Raw genomic sequence first — 24,653 nt, 5'->3', positions numbered from 1 at the left:
TGGGAAGAGATTGGATACACGGAAGTCGCTGTATATCCTCATCGCTCCATCAATGCCTGATTTTTTGGAATGATACGGGTGAAGCAGAAGTGGTGCAGGCCGATCATAGGCCTTTTGTCGCGGAAGCAAAATCAGAGGAAATGTTCATGTACGAAGAAAATTATGGACCTGTCAGAGTAGTCCAAAATGGAGAAGAAACTCAAATTGTCGTACAGAGTGAAGAGCTATTTTCGATAGATGCACTCACTGAAATGTTCAGTCAAATGAGGCCAAACATAGTGGCCTTAGAAGAGCCAGTAATTGGCAAAAGAGTAATCAAGGAGTTTTAAATGAGTTGTAAACAACAAAGGCAAATGGCCGATGTTCAGCCCTTCAAAGCCAAATTAATGGCTTTCAATAAAGAATGTAAGGACAAGACGAAAGAAGAAGCAGCCTTGGAAGTATTGAGAGACAAATTGGCAGTGTTCGAGTTGGAGCAAAATATTGGCCGAAAAGTCAACAAGGTGGATTGTTTAGAAGAAGAAGTGCCTATAAGGGAATTGGACGATGAAGTAATGGGGATCACCAAGCCTGGATACGCTCAAGCATAAGACCCTCTGATTAAAATGAATATTGGCAATGAAGGGGAAGATCGCCCAACCTTTGTCAGCCAGATGCTTGATCAAGAGGTTAGTGATAAATTAATCGCTTTATTAAAGGAATGTAAGGATTGTTTTGTTTGGAAATATGAACATATGCCTGGTTTAGATAGAGGTTTGGTAGAACATAGATTACCAACCAAGCCCAACATTAAACCTCATAAACAACCTCCTAAACATTTTGCTCCTAATGTACTCCCTGAAATTAAGAAAGAAATAGAGCAATTATTAAAAGCAGGCTTTATTAGAACAGCCAGATATGTCGAATGGTTGTCTAATATCATGCCAATGCTAAAAAAGAATGGTAAATTAAGGGTGTGCATAGACTTTAGGAATTTAAATATAGCCACACCCAAAGATGAATATCCAATGCCTACAGTAGATTCTTTAGTAGACTCGACTGCCGGACACGTAATACATTCCTTCATGGATGGGTATTCAAGATACAATCAAATTTATATAGTTGAGGAAGATATACACAAAACTGCCTTTAGGTGCCCTGGATCTCTAGGATGTTTTGAATGGGTAGTTGTACCTTTCGGCCTAAAAAATGCAGGAACAATTTATCAAAGGGCAATGAACTTGATTTTTCATGATATGATAGGCAAGTTTGTTGAGGTGTATGTAGATGATATAGTGGTCAAATTAATTAAAGAAGAGGACCATTTTAAACAATTGAGATGCTCATTTGAGCGAATGAGGCAATATAAACTAAAATTGAATCCCTTGAAATGTGCATTTGGCGTTAACGCAGGAAACCTCCTTGGTTTCTTAGTACACAAAAGAGGGATTGAACTTGATAAAAATAAAGCGAATGCTATTTTAGAAGCCAAATCACCTAGTAATAAAAAAGATTTGCAAAGGTTTCTAGGTCAAGTAAATTTTTTAAGACGCTTTACTTCTAACTGTGCAGAGCGAACTAAAACTTTTTCGCCACTTTTAAAGTTGAAAAATCAGGACGAATTCGTCTGGAAAGAAGAGCATCAAAAGGCTTCTGAAAGCCTAAAGACATATTTATCCAGTCCACCAGTGTTGGTGTCACCAATCCAAGGACGGCCAATGAAAGTATATATATCGACTGAACAAGAATCAATAGTTGGAATGGTCGCGCAAGAAGACCAATCTGGTGAAGAAAGGGTGATTTACTACTTGAGTAGACGGTTAACAAAATATGAACGTAATTACTCTGTCATTGAAAAATTATGTCTTGCATTGTATTTCACATGTACGAAATTAAAGGTTTATTTATGACCTGTAACCGTTTATTTGATTTCTAGAGTAAATTTGGTTAAGTATATGTTCTCTCGCCCTATTTTACACCAAACGGTAGGCCTTGGACGTTAGCATTATCAGAATTCGAAATACAATACATACTCCAAAAGACAATAAAAAATCAGGTTTTGGCAAACTTTCTGACCTATCATCCATGCCTTAACATGCCTGAAGAAATTGAATTAAAAATCAATTCATTCGAATTAAAACCTTAGATTTTGTATTTCGATGGGTCAAATACTTCTAAAGGTGCAGGAGTAGGAATAGTATTGATAAATCCTTTAGGGATTTGTTACAAGTTCGCATTCACTTTAGATAGGATGTGCACCAACAATCAAACCGAATATAAAGCCTTAATCGTGAGCCTAGAATTAGTGATAGATATGGAAGTAAAGAATGTGATCGTTAGAGACGATTCTCAATTGGTAATTTACCAATTGATTGGTGATTTTAAGTGCCAAAGTGATTCCATTATAAGTCAATATGAAATCGCCCAAGAGTTGTTGGAAGAATTCGACCAAGTAGAGCTTCAATGTGTTAATAGGATATATAATGACGTAGCAAATGAGTTGGCCCAGATGGCCTCAGGGTATTCAAAGGTTTTAAATCGGAAATCTACTTATGAATATGGAGTAATATTGCTCATAGTCCAAAGAAGGGCGAGAAGGATTGAAATTCATTGGATACAAGATGGAGATACAATAGATTGGAGGGCAGAGATTAAAAGGTTCATTAAAGAACCTAATAAAGGAGATAATAAAAAAATGAAGTTGCGTTTGCTAAACTATACACTGATAGATGAAGAGTTGTTTAAGAAACGCTCTGATGGTATATTGCTAAAATGTGTAAGTTTGCAAGAAGCCAGGACAATCATGGCTGAGATGCATGAAGGGATATGTGGAGCTCATCAAGCTGGCCAAAGGATGAGATGGTTAATTATTAGGAATGAGTATTTTTGGCCCAAGATGGGAGAATCATGTGTTCAATATGCAAAGAGTTGTCTAGCATGAAAAAAGCATGGTCCAATACAAAGGGCGCCAGCAAGAGAGATGACACATATTATCAAACATTGGCTGTTCAAAGGTTGGGCGATAGACCTAATAGGGAAGATTTATCCCCTATCGTCCAAGCAACATACCTTTGTTATAGTTGCAATTGATTTTTTCACTAAGTGGGTAGAAGCGATACATTTAAAAGAAATCACCCAAAAGAGTGTCATAAAATTTATCCGTGATCATATTATTTATAGATTTGGGATTCCACAAACTTTGATAGTAAATCATGGAACTTCTTTAAATGGAGATCAAGTGAATAAATTTCTGAGTGAGTTTGGAGTTAAAGTAGTGAACTCCACACTGTATTACGCTGACAAACAGAATTTTCTAATAAGATTCTAAAAAATATCATAAGAAAAATGATAGATGAAAATGTCAGAAATTGGTACGAATGTCTAAACAAGGCCTTATGGGCTTATAGGAAGTCGCCTCGGTCAAGTACCAAAATTACTCCTTTCCAATTTACTTATGGACATGAGGTCGTTTTGCCTATGGAAATTAACATGCAATCGATCGGAGTATGTTTACAACATAAGTTAAGTGATGATGAGTATACCGAATCACTAGTTCAAAACTTATTGGAGTTGGACGTTCTAGATAGATTGCAAGTTCAAAAACAAAGGATGGTTAAGTTTTATAATAAAAAATTTATAGCCAAGTCATTTAGCCTGGGCGAATTGGTTTGGAAAACAATACTCCTTTTGGATAGCAAAGATCTAAAATATGGCAAGTGGTCGCCCAATTGGGCAGGGCCATATAAAGTAAATAGTGCATTGCCTAATGTAGCCTATCATTTGGAAGATTTAGATGGCACCAAGCACATGAGGTTCATTAATGGCAAATATTTAAAAAAATATGTTCATTCCTTATGGGAAAGTGAACAAATAAAAGCGTAATCAAATCGCGTTGAACGATCGTATATAAAAAGGGCCAGAACGAAATACGTTCAAATAAATTCCTTTATTATCAAACATTCATTACAAATTGCGAGATACAAAATACTAAATGCTCTATAAGCTACAATTGAGAGCAAACTAATCTCTCGATCGATCGCCAAGTAAGAGGGTGAACTGGCCTTGATTGTCATCCTGAGCGCACTGCTGCAAAGGCAAGCAGAGAGGCCAAAAAACACTCTTAGCAAGCAGAAGGGAAGAGAAGCACCCTCACATCGCCTACCTAAATGCATCGCTGCAATAACGGGTAAGGAGACTGAGAAGCACTCTTAGCAAGCAAGGTGGCTTGACATGCATCCTCAAAAATTGCCTTCCATCATTGAACTCCTTGTAAAGAACATGGAGACGATGGGAAGAACTTTGTTGGCCAAAAAAACATTTCCTATATCTCCCATATCAAAGGTGGCATCAAAACAGGTAGCAAAATGGGCGGATCAAATGATCCAATTCTGTGGAAGACGAAAATTTTCGATCGATTGTTGAAATGCCAAACGATGGCAGCAAATTAGTTTTTGAAGAAAAGAATGAAAATGAAAATGAAAAGCGCGAAATATACGTGCATTTATAGGGGCGTGAAGGTGAAGAGACAGAATATGAACGGCCACATTTGTGCCTAGTAATTGGAGTCAAGTGGCCCAAAGTCTTGAGAAAAAAAACAGAAATACGAGAAGAGAATGTACATGAATCTTAGCATAAAGCAGCTAAATGCTTGGGGGGTTGACGATTAAGGACAATGTCAATTAGCACACAAGTAGTCAAAATAGTCATTCATTAATGACAATGGCTGCTGTTACATTCAAATTTAGCAATGATAGTTAGTACGAAGTTACAAAAGGAAAATTTAAGGCACTAGATGTCTTAACTACAATTCACCCCAGGCTGATCGAATCCTTTTCCTAAGTCTCCCGCAATCCTCGTTCTGCTGAGAAGAAGCGACATTTAATTCAGCTACAAAATCGTCATCAACCTCCAGCTTTTTGTACTACTCGACCAAAGACTTGGTTCACTCAATTCCTTGGGAAGCATTACGCTTTTTAGCAGCCATTCTCGCTCTACAATCTTCCATTTTTGCTTGAAGCACCTTCATCTCTGCAGCCAAACTTGTCATCAGAGAGTCTTCGATCATAACTTCGGAAGAGATTTCTTTCAATTCGTCTTCAGCTTTGTTAATCTCTAGAAGCAAAGACTCTCTTTCAGATGCAGTGCGGAGATATTGAATACTCCTAGCCTTCAGTTCAACATTTTTGGCCAACAAGGAGAGGATGTCAGAGTGGACAACCTTCAACGTCGCTTTAAAATCAGCAGAAATATTGAGCGACGGAAGTGTCAGTGCTTGCGCCAACTTCGCACTCAATAGCTCAAGCTTATCCTTATGTTTAGCAACACTAGCCTGACCAATGTCCATGTCCATAAAAGACACATACTTAAATATCGACTGTTTGAGGAACTTCATATCTTCCTCTGAAGAAGCAGAAGGACGACCAGTTGAAGTAGGGTGAGACGTCTTGACTTGCCCCCAGAAGTGAACAAGTTCTGGATGGAACGCACAATGTCATCAACACCCTGTAAAGAAAAATGCCAACATTGAGGGCTTTCACTACAATAAATGAAGCGAAAATGAAAGTAAAGCGAAAAATTACCTTATCAGCAATCTTGGGAAGTGGCATATCACCAGTTGGCTCCACCACCTGTGGAGACTTCCCCTTATCTAGGCGAGAAGACTCTGCCACAATGGGCAGACCCATGAGACCCTCTACAGAATTCAAGAAGTAACAAATCAGAAACCAATAGCACAAGCAAAGGTAAAACATCAAAAAATGTATTGCCTTCTGGTTCGATGTTTGGGGGGTCGGCGCCCTGGGAAGAAGGTGGCTCTTCCATTGGTTGTGATGAGGATTCCAGGACTGAAGGTTTCTCTTTAAGCATAGTCCCTTCGTCAGTTGATTTGGACGAAGCAGCTTCAGTAGAGGATGATGGAGCAAGAGTTGCCAACACCAAAGCCTTCAAAGGAAAGGCTAAATTTTTCTGAGAAATCAAGTAAATCATTAGCACATAGAAAGGTATGTTTGTGAGTAAACAGAATTCAATTACCTTTCTCCTAACGATGAGGGGAGCATCATCATCATTATCATCCTCCAAAGTGGGAGATGCTGAAGCTGGTCGTTTGCGGCTCAAGGCACTCTTAGCTGCAGTAGCCTTGGCAGGTAGAGAAGTAGATGGACGAATAGATTGTTTAGCACGAACGGGGGAGGAATGATTCCTAATGGACACAGGAGTGACCAAAATAGGAGAAGTGGAAGAAGTGTTTGACTGATCTAGTGAATGGAAAGCACGATTGACATCAGTTGCAAACAATCTGCCCTTCACTGATGGTGAGAGTTGTTCAAAAAGGGGATGGATGGCATGGCTAGAATTGAAGGGGGCTAATGAAAACTTGCTCACCAAAAGAAGGTTGAGAGCATCTATAGCTTGTGCCTCTGCCCTATTAATGGTGTGAAAGCGGTCTGTCAAATTTTTAGAGTAACAAGGAGGAACAGGCCAAGTTTGGCCAAAACCAAGTTGGCGAGCAAAAAATTGGGGAGCTTATATTTCAACCCCAGCTTTGGCATTAGTTCCAGTTAAAATGTCATGGAACAACTCCCTCCCGGTCAAAAATTGAACCCAAACGAGCAGAGAGGAGCTCGCACTGTCCAGGGTGGATGGAGGTTGCACATAATCTGGGGTCAGTGAGCTGAAAAAGGAAAGAAAGAAGGAATCGCATTTAAGGAATAAAAGAATGAAAAAAATGTCCCTACTAGACATATGTACAGGGGTCAGTGGATCAATGGCTAGCCCATAGCAGCTAGCAGAACGACTGGAAATGGATGGAGCACCAAGTGGTGGAAAATATGCTCTCAACCACAGTTGAGTGAACCAAAGAGGCCCACTGCCAGTGGGAGATGCACCATTCTTCAATTTTAATTGAAGAGAAGCCATGCCTCTATAAAGGACAGCTAAAAAGAAGGAACACAAATTCAAAGGCCTACCACGCGCTAATTCATGCGCTATGGGTAAGAAACTCATGGAAGGCTTCATACTTAACACACAAAGAATATATTTACAAAGCCAAATCTAAAGAAAGGTTACACGCTCAACATGGGAGGGTTCAGCGCTTGAGTGATTATAAGAGGTTTGCAGGCTTGAGTAGGACTCAGTGAGTTTCTTGTCAAATTTCGGGACGACATCGGAAATCAAAATATCAGGGAAAATGGTATCGCCCAAAAGTGGAAGATTTACAAGGGCCCCAACATCCCTTAAAGTGATAGACATGGGACCAAGAGGGAAAACAAATGTATTATATTCAGAAGACCAAAAACTTAAAGTAATAGGAAAAAGCACTGGGTTAAAAATTGAGGGTTGAAGAGCGATTTCTAATAAATCAGAAATCCTAGCACGATCAAAAATTGTCTTGGTAGGACCATGGCCCACAAGGCTAGCATGCCGCCTACGAAAAATAACATCAGATTTAGGCCAAGTGCGAATACATTTTTCGCGAATCGGCTATAGCAACAAAGAGTTCAGGAACAGAGGACCTTGAGTGCAAGGGAACAGTTGACCCACCGCCACTTGATCGACGACTTCGGTGTTGTTGAATGATGGACCCAGATAGAACTCATTGAGTTCGGCATTGGTTGGTGCAAGGAAGTTCGGATTTACATATGGCCAAGTAAGGATTTTCTGAAAATCTTCGAAGCTAAAAGAGTCAACAAATTGGGTTTGTGGAGCCGCCATTGGGAATGAAATACAATTTTGTTAAAGTTTGCTTGAGAAACGTAGCAGAAAAGCAAGAAGATGAACAGTAATATTGCGAGAAAGAAACGTGAAATAATGAGACGTGATTTAGTGGTGCGATGAAATGGCGTGTCTTTGGAGTTTATAAGGGTTTGCAATGTCGCACCTTTTCAGGCTATGGAAGGAAGTAATGATTGAAATTCTTAGGAATTTCAAATGTTGTGGGAAAACACAAAATAAATATGGCAAAGATTAATAATTAGTATTAATTCTGCCATATTGGGGGATAATTGTTGACACACTGAAAGTGTAGCCCAAATCGAATGGCCCAAGGAATGAAGCCCAATTGAGGAATTCCCAAATCGAATGGCCCAAGGAATGAAGTCCAATTGGGTAATTCAGGATAAAGGCCCAGACAGGGTTATTAATAAATGTAGTGGAAGCCCACGAATAAAGTAACATCATTGCCCAAACTTGCAAGACGCCCAAGATATGAGCGAATGAAGTGCCCAGAGCAATGACCTTGTTCTCGCCCATATTTTCGAATCGCCGAGGATCTTAGCAAACATAAAATGTTATGGTTATCCAGGAATGCAGTTATTAAAGCAGTTATTGAGCAACCTTATCACATTCCACGATTCAAGGAACCCAGTTGAAGGCGGTTGAACGACAAAGAGTAGTGGCAGCAGTTAAAGACGGTAGTTCCACGATAAGTTAGCCACCATAAAGAAAGTGGGTGGTTATGAAGCAATCGAGCAGTTTCCAAGCGGTTTGTCACAAAGGAATCATCGAGGGAATATAAAAGGAAGAGAAGACATAGAGAGAAAGGACCCCGAATCAAACACTCTCAAACAGAGAATATGTAATTTCAATTTTCTTAGTTTAAATTTAAACATTTCTTTCAGTACTCATGTGCTTGCGCCCCTTTGAGGCATTTTGTTTAGTTCCAATTGTAAATTATCGCCAATAAAACACCCCTTTTTGGGACTTTGTCTCAAAAAGTTTGTTCCTTACACAATTGTCTGATCCCTTTTTAATTGTTAGCGACTACCCTCGCGAAACAACTACAATTTGTAAATATATATCTAATATACTAGTAATATGTAAAATATATTAATAAATACTACCTTCTAAAATTATAACATTTACTATTTTTTGTAACTGAAAATAATGCAAACGTTTTGCTTTCATTCAATGCCTCCCAAATCAAAAACCAATTCAAAACTGCAACAGGAAACAATTGCGTATCACCACTGGTGGAAATCATTTTAGGATTGATCTTCGCGTTCAGTTTTCATCCATCTTCTTCAGTCGAGTCATGTTCTTCTTTAGTTACTATTTCATTTTTTATTTTTATTTTTTTGAAATTGGGAATTACTCCTGAAAATTATCTTCGACGAATTGAAGGTAACACTACATATTGTGATGTGATGAAATTGGATATTAATATCATAATTTATGAAATATGGGAAACGGAGATAAAGTTTATATGTTTTGAGAACAGATAAAATATCACCAGAAGATGTGATGTGAGAATAAATTACTGAATTCATGAATTAATTTATATTGCAACAAATCGAGATATATTTTGTAGTTAGTTGTGAAAAGCATAATAATTTCAATTTTTACACTTGCTAGTTGCCAATCATAATTGATATCACTGGGTTTACACATATTTGAACTTTGATTTATATATTTTGTTACATATGAAAGTAACTCACCCTTGATTCCTCTGTCGTTGAAATGTTTGGGTGGATATCATGTTGAATTCCTTCAAAATATCAGTCATAGCACTGTGATTTCACATGTTTGAACTTTGAATTGTACAAGTAATTTTAGTTACGTATGGAAGTTTGTGTTGTCTGATGCATCTATCATTGACATTTTCCGTTGGGTATTGAATAATTAGTTTGTCCCAATCACGGGTGATGTTACTAAGAATTCAATTTAATAAATATTTGTATACACGACATTATATCTTTGTGCGGATGCAGGTACGGAATTTGTTAATGCATTCATAAACATGAAATGAATTACAGTGTACTTCTACGAGCCAGTTCGGTTCAAGGCTGGAGATCAAATATTCTCTGAAGGTGGACTAGACTACTTGGGCAATCCCAATCTCATACATGCATAGGACATTTTGGTAGTTGTTGCATTCCATATTGTACTCATAGGACTCGTTGAAGGGTTCAGAATCAACATTTTAGAAGTTATTGGCAAAGACAACCTTTACTCCGATGGCCAATACTTGTATCCTCTTGGCCTTGCTGATGACTTCATCACTTTTGCTGACTTGAAGGTGAAGAAAATCAAGAATGGAAGCCTAACCATGTTCTTCATGTTCGGGTTCTTTATGCAGGCTATTGTCATTGAAAAGAGCACCTAAAAAAATATATTGGGTTGGTAACAATGCTTAGGTCGATGCCGCCAATTTCATGGCTGGATCATAAACTCAGTTTCATTTGTTCAATCTAGTGCCAATAATTGAAGAAAATGCATGATGGTGTAAATTTAACTTTAGAAAAATTTATATATATGCACTATATTATGAATGGAGATTGAATAAATCATGAACCAGTTGAATTCAACAAATAGGGATGCGAACATTTCTCTTATATCTTTCATCCTAACTACAACATTTAATTGAGTTATATGTTACATCGTTGACACGTGCTAAATACATATAATAAGCTCATGCAAAACTCGATCACGGATGACTGGGAAGTAAATCAACAAGATCATGAGTAAGCTAGTTTGATGACAAAATTAATAGACACACACACGCGCGACGACTCTCCCACTCTCTACCAAATTGATTATGCAAACTGAATCAAATAAGATGTTTGATGGCAAGGTCGTCTAAAAAATAATCAAAATGCTAAGATGTTTGCTCTTCTTTTCCACACCATATTATTCGATTTTTCTCGGATTCATCATACCATAGCCTGTGTACTTTTGCCTTTGCCTCTCTTAACTAGACTGTGTAATCCTTTTTTCACAAATGAAATTTGGATTTTCAAATACTCTAGTTCTTTCTGAGGATCCATGGCAGAAGAATGCCTCGATCATGGGAAGTAACTTTACATGTCTACTTCATAACCATGGATTATGATCATGTATTATTGTTATTATAATTTTTCTTTTGCGTCATTTGAACATTTGAAATGTTAATTGACGTGTTCAAAAAGGCTGTAGGTATTTATTTGAGATTCCAATCATTAGTATGAAAATCTGAAGCCAGAAGTTCCAACAAAATGACACCAAACTGAGAAATTATTCTTCAAACATTTATTCCCAACGCTAGGTTGACAATCGAAACTAGAAACAAGAAATAAGCTGATTATATTTGACCCTAGATGAAAATGAAAGAAGCCAAAAGCTTAATCAAAATTTTTGGCTTTCTCGTGATGAAGATCAAAGATATGAAAACAATATTCTTCTCCTTCAACTACCACCATCTCCACTGTACCATTCATCCACTTTTCTTCACTCTCAACATATCTTCCCGCCAATGGATCATTCTCTTCTAAACAAACCAGCAGCCTTCTACACCCCAGCCCCGATAGGCTGGAGGCATTACCAACAAATGGATTGATCATTGTATTGTCATTCCCACCAGAAACTGAAGGATAAACAAGTTGTTAGAAGTGTGACTCAAATAGGAGTCTAAATTGTATTAGATTTCTTACCTTTTCTGGGACTCTTTTAGGGCTGGATTTTATACTATAAATACAAGGCTCTTCTTTTAGTATTGTGGAAGCCATTATTACTGTAATTCTCTCCTTTCATTGATTGAATAAAATAACATCGTTCCTCTACTAGTTCTTTTATTTCTTTACTTTAATTTTGTTCATCAGTTATTTTATTTCTTTAATTTAATCTTGTTCGTGGTTATTTGTGATCTTATTCAATACTTCAATTACAACAAGTGAAATTCATTAAATCTCAATTCCTACATTATTGGTCAATCGGTCCCAACAAGTGGTATCAGAGCGGGGTTGTTGGTGGATTTTTGGCTTGAAACTGATCGGAAAATCGTTTGAAAATTACCAGAAAATCAGAAAACGAATCTATCCAATTTTTCGATTTTTTTCCAGATCCGTTTTTGCGTTTCTAGTTAAACCAAAAAGAGTTTGGAGAAACAAACACCACTAGTGGACTCAGCAGGTAGAAACGGTCCAAAAAGGGTCACAAGTCATCGGCGCGTTTTTCGACCAGTCGCCGACGGTGGTAACTCCGGCGAGAGAGTGGCGGCACATGATGTGTTTTTCGACGACGATGTCTTCAGGTAGTTTTCTCCGGACGACGAGACGGATCTTGTGGTGGTGTCCAATTTCAATTTTGGGCAAAATTGTGGTTCTAGACTATTTTGCCCCTTGCACGTTCGGTAGTTTTTAGTTTTGGGCGTTGCAGGTTGCAAGTTCTTTGTGATTTGATTGAGATTTTTCAAAGATGAATTCGTTGAAGTATGAAATTCCTCTATTGGATCGCAATACAAGATTTTCGTTGTGGCAAGTAAAGGTGAGAGCTGTGTTGACGTAGATGGATCTTGATGATGCTTTGCTGGGTTTTGATAGGATACCAGCAAACTTATCTATGGAGGAGAAACAATGGAAGGATCGGAAAGCTTTAGCGCAAATCCAACTTCATTTATCTAACAATTTGCTGCAAGATGTTTTGAAGGAGAAGACAGCGGCTGCTTTGTGGCTCAAGCTGGAGCAGTTATGCTTGACAAAGAATTTGACGAGCAAACTGACTCTAAAGCAGAAGTTGTATTCTCATCGCATGGCGGAAGGAGGGTCACTGCAGGACAACCTTGCTGTGTTCAAGGAGATCGTTGCAGATTTGGAGATGTTGGAGGTAAAATATGATGAAGAGGATCTAGCCTTGGTCATGTTGTGTTCGCTATCCAATTCTTTTTCGTCATTTCGTGATACTATTCTGTATAGTCGTGACACGTTATCCATTGAGGAGGTATACGACGTCCTATTTTCAAAAGAGAAGATGGAGTTGTTGGTTGGAGATCCTGCATCTAGGAGTGGGGATGCTCTTGTTACTTATGGTGATCGACGGAGGGGTAGATCGAAGGTGAGGTACAGCAATGTGTATTGTTATTACTGCAAGAGGAAAGGACACATCAAGAAAAATTGCGATAAGTTGCAAGGTAAAGGTGATTTACATACAAATCATGTGGGGCAATCAGGTAATTCGAACGAGACTAATATTGCTGAAAATTCTTGTGATGATGGAGATGTGATGTTGGCTGTATCTGACGAGGAATCCAAACCTGAGGAGTGGATTCTGGATTCTGCTTGTTCGTATCATATGTGTCCCAATAGGGTTTTATTTCAAACACATGAGACGGTGAAGCAAGGTGGAGTTGTCATGGGTAACAATCAATCTTACCGGGTTGCAGGAATCGGTTGGGTCAGATTGAGGCTACAGGATGGAACAGTGAGGACACTTGATTAGGTTCGCCATGTTCCAGACTTGACAAAGAATCTCATATTACTTAGTACCTTGAATGAAAAAGGGTACAAATTTTCTAGTAGATGTAGAGTCTTGAAGGTTCGAAGGGGTGTTCGGGTTGCACTGGAGGGGTGGAGGAAATTCCAGTTGTACATCTTGTAGGGGAGCGCAGAACCAGTTCAGAGACATTTGGACAAGTTTAGTATCGTAGTGGACATTCAATTTGGTACAGTACCTCTTGGGTTTAGCTCTGGGTCAGTTAAGAACTTTGCTCAAGGGAGTGTTGGTGATTCCGCTTTGCCACCAATTTTAGCGAGTACACTGTGTTCTTGTAATGCCAATGGACTCATGGAGTGTAGGTACAGTTTTGGAGATGTCTGTAATACTTTAGAAATCATTGAAGGTGACAATATTGGCAAGGGACCTTCTGATTGTGCATTTGGTGTGGCTTCTGCTACAGGGTGTGCTTCGATCCTATCCAGTGATTGTTAATTCTAGGAGGAATTTTGGGAACCCGGGTTTGGGTTCAGGTGTCTCTTGTGAACGTCGAGCTGGGGAACGTGTTATCGTGGAGAGTTTGGTTATTGCGTTGAGGAGATTGGTCAGTTCATTCTGATGCAGACGGATTATTTCTCAAGGTGAAGAAATTTTGGAGCTTCGTTCGTTGCACCGAAATTTGAGTCAAGGTGGAAATTGTTAGAAGTGTGACTCAAATAGGAGTCTAAATTGCATTAGATTTCTTACCTTTTTTGGGACTCTTTTAGGGCTAGATTTTATACTATAAATACAAGGCTCCTCTTTCAGTATTGTGGAAGCCATTATTGTTGTAATTCTCTCCTTTCATTTATTGAATAAAATAACATCGTTCCTCTGTCAGTTCTTTTATTTCTTTACTTTAATCTTGTTCGTGGTTATTTGTAATCTTATTCAATACTTCAATTACAACAAGTGGAATTCATTAAATCTCAATTCCTGCATTATTGGTCAATCGGTCCCAACAAAAGTAACCAAATCCAGTATGGTAAATTCTGTTCAGTATTATCTTCTTTATTTTTCGACAGGATTGGCTTTGATCCCCCAAAATAAGGATGCGATAGAAATCCATGAAGCATTTTGTCATCTCTAGGCTAAGATTCAGCCCCGGCGATGAGAAGAATCTTATTTGCTATATTGACTCCAAAACTATCCTTACCTATATATATTACCAGAATCTGCATGTTAGTAACCCATAGCCCCTTTCAATATTTAGACTGGTTCTCTGTGGCAAATTGAGAGAGATGCATCTTAAAGGATTTTCCAGATTTTCGTTCTTGGTGTCCAACAACCCCATTGATGGTGTAGTATAATGATGCAGCCGCTTGTTCTATGCATTTTGAGGTTTCCATCTAACAAGGTTAGAAGCCGATGCTTGGTGTGTAATCTCTCAAATAGGATTTAAATGTATTATGTGATGCAAAGATTGTTGGAAATTGGTTTCCAAATTAACATGAAAGATCGGAAATTGGTTAAGTAAAAATTGAAATCGAAAAGTTTGACTAAGTATCAACTTTGATCGAATATTCAGACTTGATCCGATGGTCAAATTACAAAAGTAAAAAGGCCAACTTGTTCTACTCATCGAGTAGATTATCGTAGTATATTTGGACATTAGAAACCAATTTCGGGTGAATGAGAAATTGTGGTCCAAAGATTGGAGGAAAATACGGTGGAAAAGGGCTAAAATACACTGTCGCTCGATGTTCGCTCGAGTGACAGTCTTGCTCACTCGAGCGAAATTCGAGCGAAAAGCGAGCGAAGTATGTTCTGCTCAGAATTTTGAAGCGCTCCTCGAGCGAAAAGCTAGCGAAGATGGAATGTTGCAACTATTCGAAAGATTGCACGATTTGGCCCACACCCCTTCCTCCTCTATAAATAGGATCCCTTGGACGTCCCTAAGGGCACACCAACTCATATTTTGCATTGAGCACTCGTCTTCTCTTGCAAAATCTCTCTCCCTTTTTCTTGCGTAAAATCCCTTTGTAGAGGGAAAAATTCCGTCGATTCGTCGATTCTTGTGGTGTGAAGTGCTGCTACCACAAGATTAAACATCCGTTGTATCTTGGGAGACAAGTGCCGTCAACCGTGAGCACCATAGCGGGGCAATATTGTATTAAGGAGAAAGTGTTATCACTTGCCTCGAATTTCATTTCTTTTTCTTCTCTTTTTCTTGTTTCATTTTGTTACCTTGATGTTGTGGTTTTGTATTACACTTTCAAGTTCACATATCAATAGTTTGATCACGCTCCTGCGGGTTAAACATTAATTTGTTTTGATACAAACATCAACAACATCATACTGCTCACATAAATCTCGGAACCTTAAGACAATATTTGTCGGTGGTTGTTTTGGTTAACCCATACTTTGTTCTTCATTTTGGAATAGTCTTTGTGCATTGTTCCTTTCCTTTACTTTGCGTTGTGATAATCTTTTGTTTTTGTAACAAAAATGAGTACTGTAGAGGCTTTTAAGTCAAAACGGTACAAACATGGTTATGCCTATGGCTATAAACACTTCAATCCTGCATGGTGAAAAATCGAAAAAATTTAGTGGCGTGGATTTTAAGAGATGGCAATAAAAGATGTTATTCTCTCTCATTACTCTCAATTTGGCAAAGTTCTTAAAAGAGACCGCGCCATCCGTACAAGAGGGAGAAAATAATCGTGAGTCGATTATTGCATTGGATGCATGGAAGCACTCAGACTTTCTATGCAAAAATTACATTTTGAATGGGTTGGACAATACACTATATGGGTGTATGGTTCTAAAAACTCGGCCAAGGAATCGTTGGATTCTTTGGAAAATAAATACAAGACCTAGGATGCCGAAACCAAGAAGTTCATTGTGGGCAAGTTTTTGGACTACAAAAAGGTAGATTCCAAAACTGTGATAAGCCAAGTGCAAGAAATTCAAGTCCTCTTGCACGACATACATACCGAAAAGATGGAACTAAGTGAATCCTTTCAAGTGGCTGCCATCATCGAGAAACTCCCTCTTATGTGGAGAGATTTCAAGAACTATCTCAAGCACAAACGTAAGGAGATGAATTTGGTAGAATTGAAGCTAGTTGGTGAGGCAATAGCTTACCAAGGCAATGATCAGTAGCTGGTCCGACAGGATGATCAGCCACACTGGGACTGAGACACGACCCAGACTCCTACGGGAGGCCAGATCTAGTATGGATCATACATGGATGGTAGTTGGAGTCGGCAGCTCTCCCAGGGGTCCCTCATCTGAGATCCCTGGGGAAGATGATCAAGTTGGCCTTTGCAAACAGCTTGATGCACTATCTCCGACAATAGGAAAAATGAAAGGAAACCTATTGACCAACTTGGAGCAAACTTTGTTGAAACAGAACAAAGGCCTTTGAACAAGAAACAGAAGATCTCAAACGATGCACCGCGTGGAGATAACTCCAAGAAGGCGAAAAAGTTTAAAGGGAAATGCTATAATTGTGGAAAGGCTGGACATTGTTCAAATGAATGTCGAAAGCCTAGGAAACCTGCTCAAGCCAACATGATTGAGAAGGACAATCTTTCCGAAGGAATGTAGGAGATGAGTTTATCTGCAGTTGTGTCCGAATGCACCATGGTTGGAAATACAAGGGAATGGTGGATAGATACCGGTGCAACCTGTCATGTGTGTGCTGATAGGGCAATGTTCTCCAACTATCAAGAACTGAAAGGAGAACAACTATTCATGGAGAATGCTGCAAGTTCCAAGATTGAAGGACAAGGCAAAGTCACTTTAAAGATGACACCTGAAAAAGAGCTAGTCATCAACAACGTCCAACATGTGCCAGATATTCGAAAGAATTTTGTGTCCAGATCTCTTTTTAGTAAAAATGGTTTCAAACTTGTATTTGTATCCGATAAATTTGTGTTGTCTAAGAATGAGATGTATGTAGGAAAAGGATACATGTGTGGCGGAATGTTCAAGACGTTGTACCGAAACAAGGCATTATGAATAAACTAACAAATTCTGTTTACTTGCTTGAGTCTTGTTTATGGCATAATCGATTAGGACATGTGAATTATAATTCGCTGCGCAAACTTATGAATCAAAGTTTAATTTCGGCGCTTGAAATTGATCCTAATCACAAATGCAAAATATGTGTTGAAGCAAAATTGGCTAAAACACTGTTCCATTCAATTCAAAGGAACACGGTACCTCTAGAATTAATCTATAGTGATATATGTGATTTGAAATTCATTCAAACTAGAAGCGGTGAGAAATACTTTGTAACTTTTATCGATAATTGTACAAAGTATTGTTATGTCTTTCTTTTAAGAAGCAAAGACGAAACCTTAAATGCATTTAAACAATATAAGGCTGAAGTTGAAATGTAACTCGACAAACGAATTAAAAATATTTGTAGTGATCGAGGAGGTGAATATGGGACACCATTTGAAGAATTCTATTCTGAACATGGAATCATTCATCAAACGACGTCTCCATACTCTCCTCAATCGAATGGAATTGCTGAACGCAAAAATCGAACTCTTAAAGAGATGATGAATGCGATGTTAATAAGTTTGGGTTTACCTCAGAACTTGGGGGGGGCTATCTTAACGGCAAATAGTATTCTCAATCGGATACCACTTAAGAAAATGGAAAAGACATCATATGAGTTATGGAAAGGTCATTCTCCTTCCTACCAACACTTAAAAGTGTGGGGGTGTTTGACAAAGGTAGAAGTACTCAAGCCTAAACAAATTAAAATTGGTCCCAAAACAATCGATTGCATATTTATTGGATACGTCAATAATAGTAGTGCATATCATTTCCCAGTACACAAATCTGATATTCAAGATGTACACGAGGGTACCATAATTGAATCAAGGAATGTAGTATTCTTTGAAAACATATTTCCTTACAAAGATAGGGAAATGTCAAGTTCAAATAAAAGAACTTATAAATATGCAAATGGATCTTCAAATGAGGAAGAACCAATGCGTAGTAAGAGGGCTAGAACATTCATATCATTTGGTCAGGATTTTTCTAACTTATATGGTAGAAAATGATCCAAGGACTTACGAGGAAGTGATGTCTACCTTGGAAGCACCGCATTGGAAAGAAGCTATCAATAGCGAGATAGATTCCATAATGTAAAATCATACTTGGGAATTGGTAGATTTACCTCCCCGAAAATAAGCCTTTAGAGTATAAATGGATATTCAAAAAGAAATTGAAATCGGATGGATCCATAGACAAATATAAGGCTAAATTGGTTGTCAAAGGATATAAGAAAAAAGAAGGACTTGACTTCTTTGATACCTACTCACCCGTAACGAGAATCACCTTGATAAGGTTGCTAATTGCAATTGCGGCAATACATAACCTTGAGATTCATCAAATGGATGTAAAAACGGCATTCTTAAATGGTGAGTTAGAAGAGGAGATATATATGAAACAACCTGAAGGGTTCGTGTCTCCAAATGAAAGCCATAAAGTATGTAAACTTGTTAAATCCTTATATGGTTTAAAACAAGCTCCTAAGCAATGGCACCAAAAGTTTGACAAAACAATGTTGTTAAATGAATTTAAAATAAATGAATGTGACAAGTGTGTATATGTGAAGAATACACCGAATGCCTATGTGATAGTATGTCTATATGTAGACGATATGTTGATAATGGGCAATAATCACAAAATGTTGACAAACTCCAAGGAAATGCTAACAATGCATTTTGACCTGAAAGACATGAGTGCGACGGATGTAATACTAGGAATAAAGTCTCTCGAAAATCGGAAGGAATCGTACTTTTCCAATCTCATTACGTTGAGAAAATACTAAAGAAGTTTGAAGTTTTGAGGAAAGTCCTGCAAACACTCCTATTAACACAAGTCTACACTTGATCAAAAATCAGGAAGAAAGCGTGTCACAACTAAGATATTCACAAATAATTGACAGTCTAATGTATGTTACAAACTGCACTCGATCGGACATTGTGTTTGCGGTAAATAAACTTAGTAGATTCACGAGTAATCCAAGTCATGATCATTGGGTGGCGTTGATAAGGATCATTAGGTACTTGAAGTATACCTTGACCTATGGATTACATTTCACAAAATATCCTGCGGTAATAGAAGGATATTGTGACGCGAATTGGATATTCGATACGAAGGATTCCAAATCCACAAGTGGCTATGTGTTTACACTTGGTGGAGCTACTATCTCATGGATATCTTCAGAGCAAACGTGTATAACTCAATCAACTATAGAATCAGAGTTTATTGCTTTGGACAAAGCTGGTGAAGAAGCATAATGACTTCGAAATTTCTTAGAAGATATTCCATGTTGGCCTAAGCCGGAACCTGCCGTAAGCATACACTGCGATAATCAATCGGCTATTGAAAGGGCTAAAAGCAGCATGTACAATGGTAAGTTTAGACATATGGTAAGTTTAGACATATACGTCGGAGACATAATACCATTAAGCAACTGATCTCAATAGGCGTCATCACTATAGATTATATGAAATCAAAGGAGAATGTTGCGGATCCGCTTATGAACGGTTTGCCAAGAGATCAAATATGTTGACTGTCGAGAGGAATGGGATTAAAGTCTACTACGTTAGAGTCCTTGTAATGGTAACCCTACCTTGTTGACTGGAGATTCCAAGATATAACTAAGTTATGAGGATTTAATGAAGCACTTAGGAAATAATTTCCTAACTCATTCCCATGATACAAAAGTGCTTTCTGCAGAATTGGAAGAGGTTAAGATAATCTTTTAATGATTCATATATCTTGATTAAGTCAAGTGGAGTAGGGCAAAATACTCTTAATAGGAGGTCACTTATGTGAGTGTGAAGTGAGGCCGCTTCAATGAGAATTATTCAAGACTTAAATTCTCTAAAACACTTGCAGAACCAAGAGGGGTTTAGAGTCAAAATGAACCAAGTCATGAGAACCAAGAACAGAAATAGGGAAGACATTGTGTGAGTATTGTTGTCTTGGCTTACACTAACGACTGGTCGGTTCAAAACATCACGTTCACCAACTAGCTAAGTAAACTCGATAATATTTCACTAGGGAAGGTTCAAAGCCGGAAGCTACCTTGCCCGATGCAATATTTCTCCACTCTCTCTACAATTGCATGTATCGCGTCACATATCATTTGCATACTCGAATTTCCATTCATGTGGAGAATTGTTGAAAATTGGTTTCCAAATTAACATGAAAAATCGAAAATTGGTTTAGTAAAAATTGAAATCGGAAAGTGTGACTAACGTATCAAATTCGGCCAAATATTCGGACTTGATCCGATGGTCAAATTACAAAAGTAAAAATGCCAACTTGGTCTACTCATCGAGTAGATGATCGTAATATATTTGGACATTAGAAACCAATTTCGGGTGAATGAGAAATTACGGTCCAAAGATTAGAGAAAAATACGGTGGAAAAGAGCTAAAATACTTAAATACACTGTCGCTCGATGTTCGCTCGAGCGACAGCGTCGCCGCTGCTCGATGTTTGCTCGAGTGACAATCTCGCTCGCTCGAGTGAAATTCGAGCGAAAAGTGAGTGAAGTATGTTCTGCTCGGATTTTTGAAGCGCTGCTCGAGCGAAAAGCTAGCGAAGATGAAATGTTACAAATATTCAAAAGATTGCACGATTTGGCCCACACCACTTCCTCCTCTATAAATAGGATCCCTTGAACGTCCTTAAGGGCACACCAACTCATATTTTGCATTGAGCACTCGTCTTCTCTTGCAAAATCTCTCTCCCTTTTTCTTGCATAAAATCCCTTTGTAGAGGGGGAAATTCCGTCGGTTCGCCGATTCTTGTGGTGTGAAGTGCTGCTACCATAAGATTAAACATCCATTGTATTTTGGGAGATAAGTGCCGTCAACTATGAGCACCATAGCGGGGCAATATTGTCTTAAGGAGAAAGTGTCATCACTTGCCTCGGATTTCATTTTTTTTTCTTCTCATTTTCTTGTTTCATTTTGATACCTTGATGCTGTGGTTTTGTACTACACTTTCAAGTTCACATATCGGTATTTTGATCACGCTCCTACGAGTTAAACATTAATTTATTTTGATACAAATATCAACAACAATCATACCGCTCACATACACTCCGGAACCAACAAAGATCACAAAAAATGAACTTTTATAGAGATGGGAATCCTTGACTCTCTCGAAGCATATCTTCAGCAGATTTACATGGATCATGATGCTGATGGAAAAAGAGTGATCTTCAGGCAAAAAATAGGTGTATATAACAGAAATGAACATTTTTATTTTTTTGGATGGAAAACATGGTGAAACTATAGGTTGAGATACGATTTGCAGTCCTTGGAGTGTACTGAAGATTATTATTATTATTATTATTATTATTATTATTACTATTATTATTATTAATTTTTTTTTTACCAATTGCTTGGTTCAGCGATTTAATGGTAAAGACAAGAGATTGGGGATTAACGAGACGTGAATTGGGGATGAGTTATGAGGCGCGTTTGGTGGAATGATTTCAGCTTTTAATATATTAAATATGGGGTGGAGGATATTCTTCATTTTTTATTTATACTACATATATTGCAGTACATTTGGTTATAATAGATTGAGAATGTAAAAAATGAATTTTTAATAAATTTGAGGTACATGGTGAGATTTTCACAAAAAGTTATTAACAGCTGAAGTGGGCTGGGATGGATTACATCCTGGCCGATGCTGTAGAGTAAGATGATGGGAGTAAGATGGATTACATCCTGGCCGATGCTGTAGAGTAAGATGATGGGAGTAAGCTAGGCCCAGCCTAAATCATCATTGTGTTCTAGGGACAAATTGCACTTTTGGGCCATTTTTGGGCCTTGTGATGAAAAATCTTGGCAATTGAATGTTGAGAAAATTAGAGTCATATTTTTAACTCGTGATCATGGAAATTACACCTAGTCATGTTTTTTAACTATTCAATTCAAAATTCAGATTTAAACGTTTTTTATTTAATAATTACATGATAATTCAAACTTCTAATATTAATAATAATATTGTAAAATTTTTTAATCTACTTAACCATCCCACAACCATCTACCCCAAAATTTTCACTCATAAACCCTAATAATTTTCTTCTATATTTTCTCTGTATCATTTTTTTATTCTCTCTCTCTCTCTCTCTCTCCATATCCCTCACTTATCTCCTCTCTCTTCACCGCCAATTACTATCAGCATCACGACACTCATGACGTCGATACCATGTTGTGGCACTCAAGACGCCACCATCGCAACAACGTCACTCTGAAGCAGCCCGCGTCGCTACGAAGCTACAGCCCAGCAGTGTTGTGAACGCGTGACGCTTACAACGTTGTTTGTGCAGTGATATCACCCCTTCTACCATTTTAGAACTTTTGTCGCAATGGATCTCACACATTGGACAACCTTCACTATTAGCCATAGAGATTCGACATCTATGAGCGGCCCCAATCCACGGATCACGAATCTCAGAGAAGCCACCAGACTTAATTGCGAAAATCACCAAGTTAACCACAAACGATGGACTATAATTCATGTCATAAAATTCCAACCACTTATAATTTTCACTTGGCTCTAATATCTTGGTTTTGTTGTTGTTTGAGTGGTGGTTTCCATGTTTTAGTGTTTTGGGAGTGGTTTTTGTTGGTGGTAGTGAGTTGATGGTCAAAAATGGCTGTGTTGGTGTTGTCTGTCGTCACGGTGGTGGTGAAGTAGGGGTGATTTTTGGTGGCAAATGTTAGTTCGTTTGAGATGGTGGACATGGGGTGGTGCTGTCAATTGTCTCGAGGTGGTAGTGGATATGGTGATCGTGCTGTTGGAGGCAGCGATAAGGTGGTATTGGCAACGATCACATATTATTTGATTATTTATGACCAATAAATTGGTTAATTTGTGATCAAAAAATGACATGTTATCAATGAAATAGGTAATTTGTGCCAATAAATAATGCGTGACCTAAAAATTGTTAAGTTGTGATCAATAATTTGTAATTTGTGACAAATTAATTTGATATTTAGTCACTATAAAATAAATTGTAATACATAACACTTGTGATTCATGTCCAATGAATAAGACGTGACATATTAATATGATAAATTTGTGATGGAAAATAACTTGAGACTATCAAATTTATGATTTGTGACATATTAATTTATTAATTTGATATTTTGAGATTGAAAAATAAGTAATGACCTATAAAATTTGTAATTTGTATCTGTGATGTTTGTAATTGTGATTAATATACAACCGTGACCTTAACCTATTTAATTAATAATAATATAATTAATTCATGAATAAAATTTATTTAATATCTAATTTTTGAAATAATAAACGTTGTTTCTTAGTTTTGAAATATGTTGTACTTAATCTCTTAGATATTTCCACAATAAAAATGATCAGGTATTATATTTTCTATTAACAGATAATCTATTTTTGTTTTTACAAAATATTTTAAATATGTTTTTATTCTATCAGCGATCTCGTTAATTATGGTAATCTAAATCAAAATTTGGAACTTTTGAAATTCAAATCTCATTTTTGGTTATATAAGGACAATTATGTCCAGTAGTATCCAAAATCTACCTTATTACAATAACGGGCTCAGTTACATATTAAAATAGAGGGACATGTGTTGATACATAGTTGGACAGTAAAAAAAAAAAAAAACACAACAGTCAATCAATTGTTACCAATCCACCATATCACCTAATCTTCTACCGATCACCCAAGCCAGGCAGCATTATTCATCCAAAATTTTTAGAGATTAGTCATTATTGAATAACTAGTCCTTGTTTGGGCTCCATTAAAATGAAATACTGGGGAAAATGTGTTTCGAAATAATGACTTTTATAAAAATGTGTAGTTAAAAAATATGAAATTTCTTGAGTGTTAGTACATTATTATTTTATGAAAAAATATGTGAATAAAAACGAGTTCTGAAAAAATGTAAATTAAAAAAAAAAAGAAAAAGGAAAAAAAGATAAAGCTCAAACAGGACCTGCTCAGTCCCTTCAGACGAAGATTGAATTCTTATTGTTATTGAAGGCTTGGAAAACGCAAAAAATTTAAAAAATGGGCGTGTCAAGAAGTAAATTAAAAAATAAAAATAAAAAATTGTCCAAGGTGCTAGCACGTTGAATTGTCACATCTATTATTTAAATTATTAAATAATATATAATTTTATTTATTTTAAATGGTCTTCCATGATCCAAGGAGACAATACGATAAACTATAATTGGTGAATTCCAGCGACTTACATGATGAACGGCAAATTTTCAAATATAAAATATCCATCCTACTTATTACAATTCGTTTAACATATTATTATTCACAGAAGTTTGATCATCGTGATCAAACCGTGTGATATTATGAATTTTCCACACATAGAACGACCTAATTCTGAATTCATCATGTAGCTGTATCATTAATTATTTTTAATTCAACTTGCAATCAGCTGAAAGCTGAATAAGTAA

The 24,653-nt window shown here is 37.4% G+C and overlaps 1 protein-coding gene across 1 annotated transcript; it reads left to right on the top strand.

Moving 5' to 3' along the window:
• The first annotated feature begins 7,749 nt into the window (after positions 1-7,749).
• LOC111379775 (chlorophyll a-b binding protein 3, chloroplastic-like) lies at positions 7,750-10,078 on the top strand. The gene is made up of 3 exons (XM_023003215.1): positions 7,750-7,792; positions 9,729-9,782; positions 9,867-10,078. Exons 1-3 carry the CDS (start codon positions 7,750-7,752, stop codon positions 10,076-10,078), a joined length of 309 nt encoding a protein of 102 aa, XP_022858983.1.
• The last annotated feature ends 14,575 nt before the right edge of the window (positions 10,079-24,653 follow it).

Source organism: Olea europaea, unplaced genomic scaffold (assembly GCF_002742605.1).
Source record: "Olea europaea var. sylvestris unplaced genomic scaffold, O_europaea_v1 scaffold2032, whole genome shotgun sequence".
Lineage (NCBI taxonomy): Eukaryota > Viridiplantae > Streptophyta > Magnoliopsida > Lamiales > Oleaceae > Olea > Olea europaea.
Note: the sequence above shows the minus strand (reverse complement) of the source record. Positions and strands in the feature narration are given on the sequence as shown.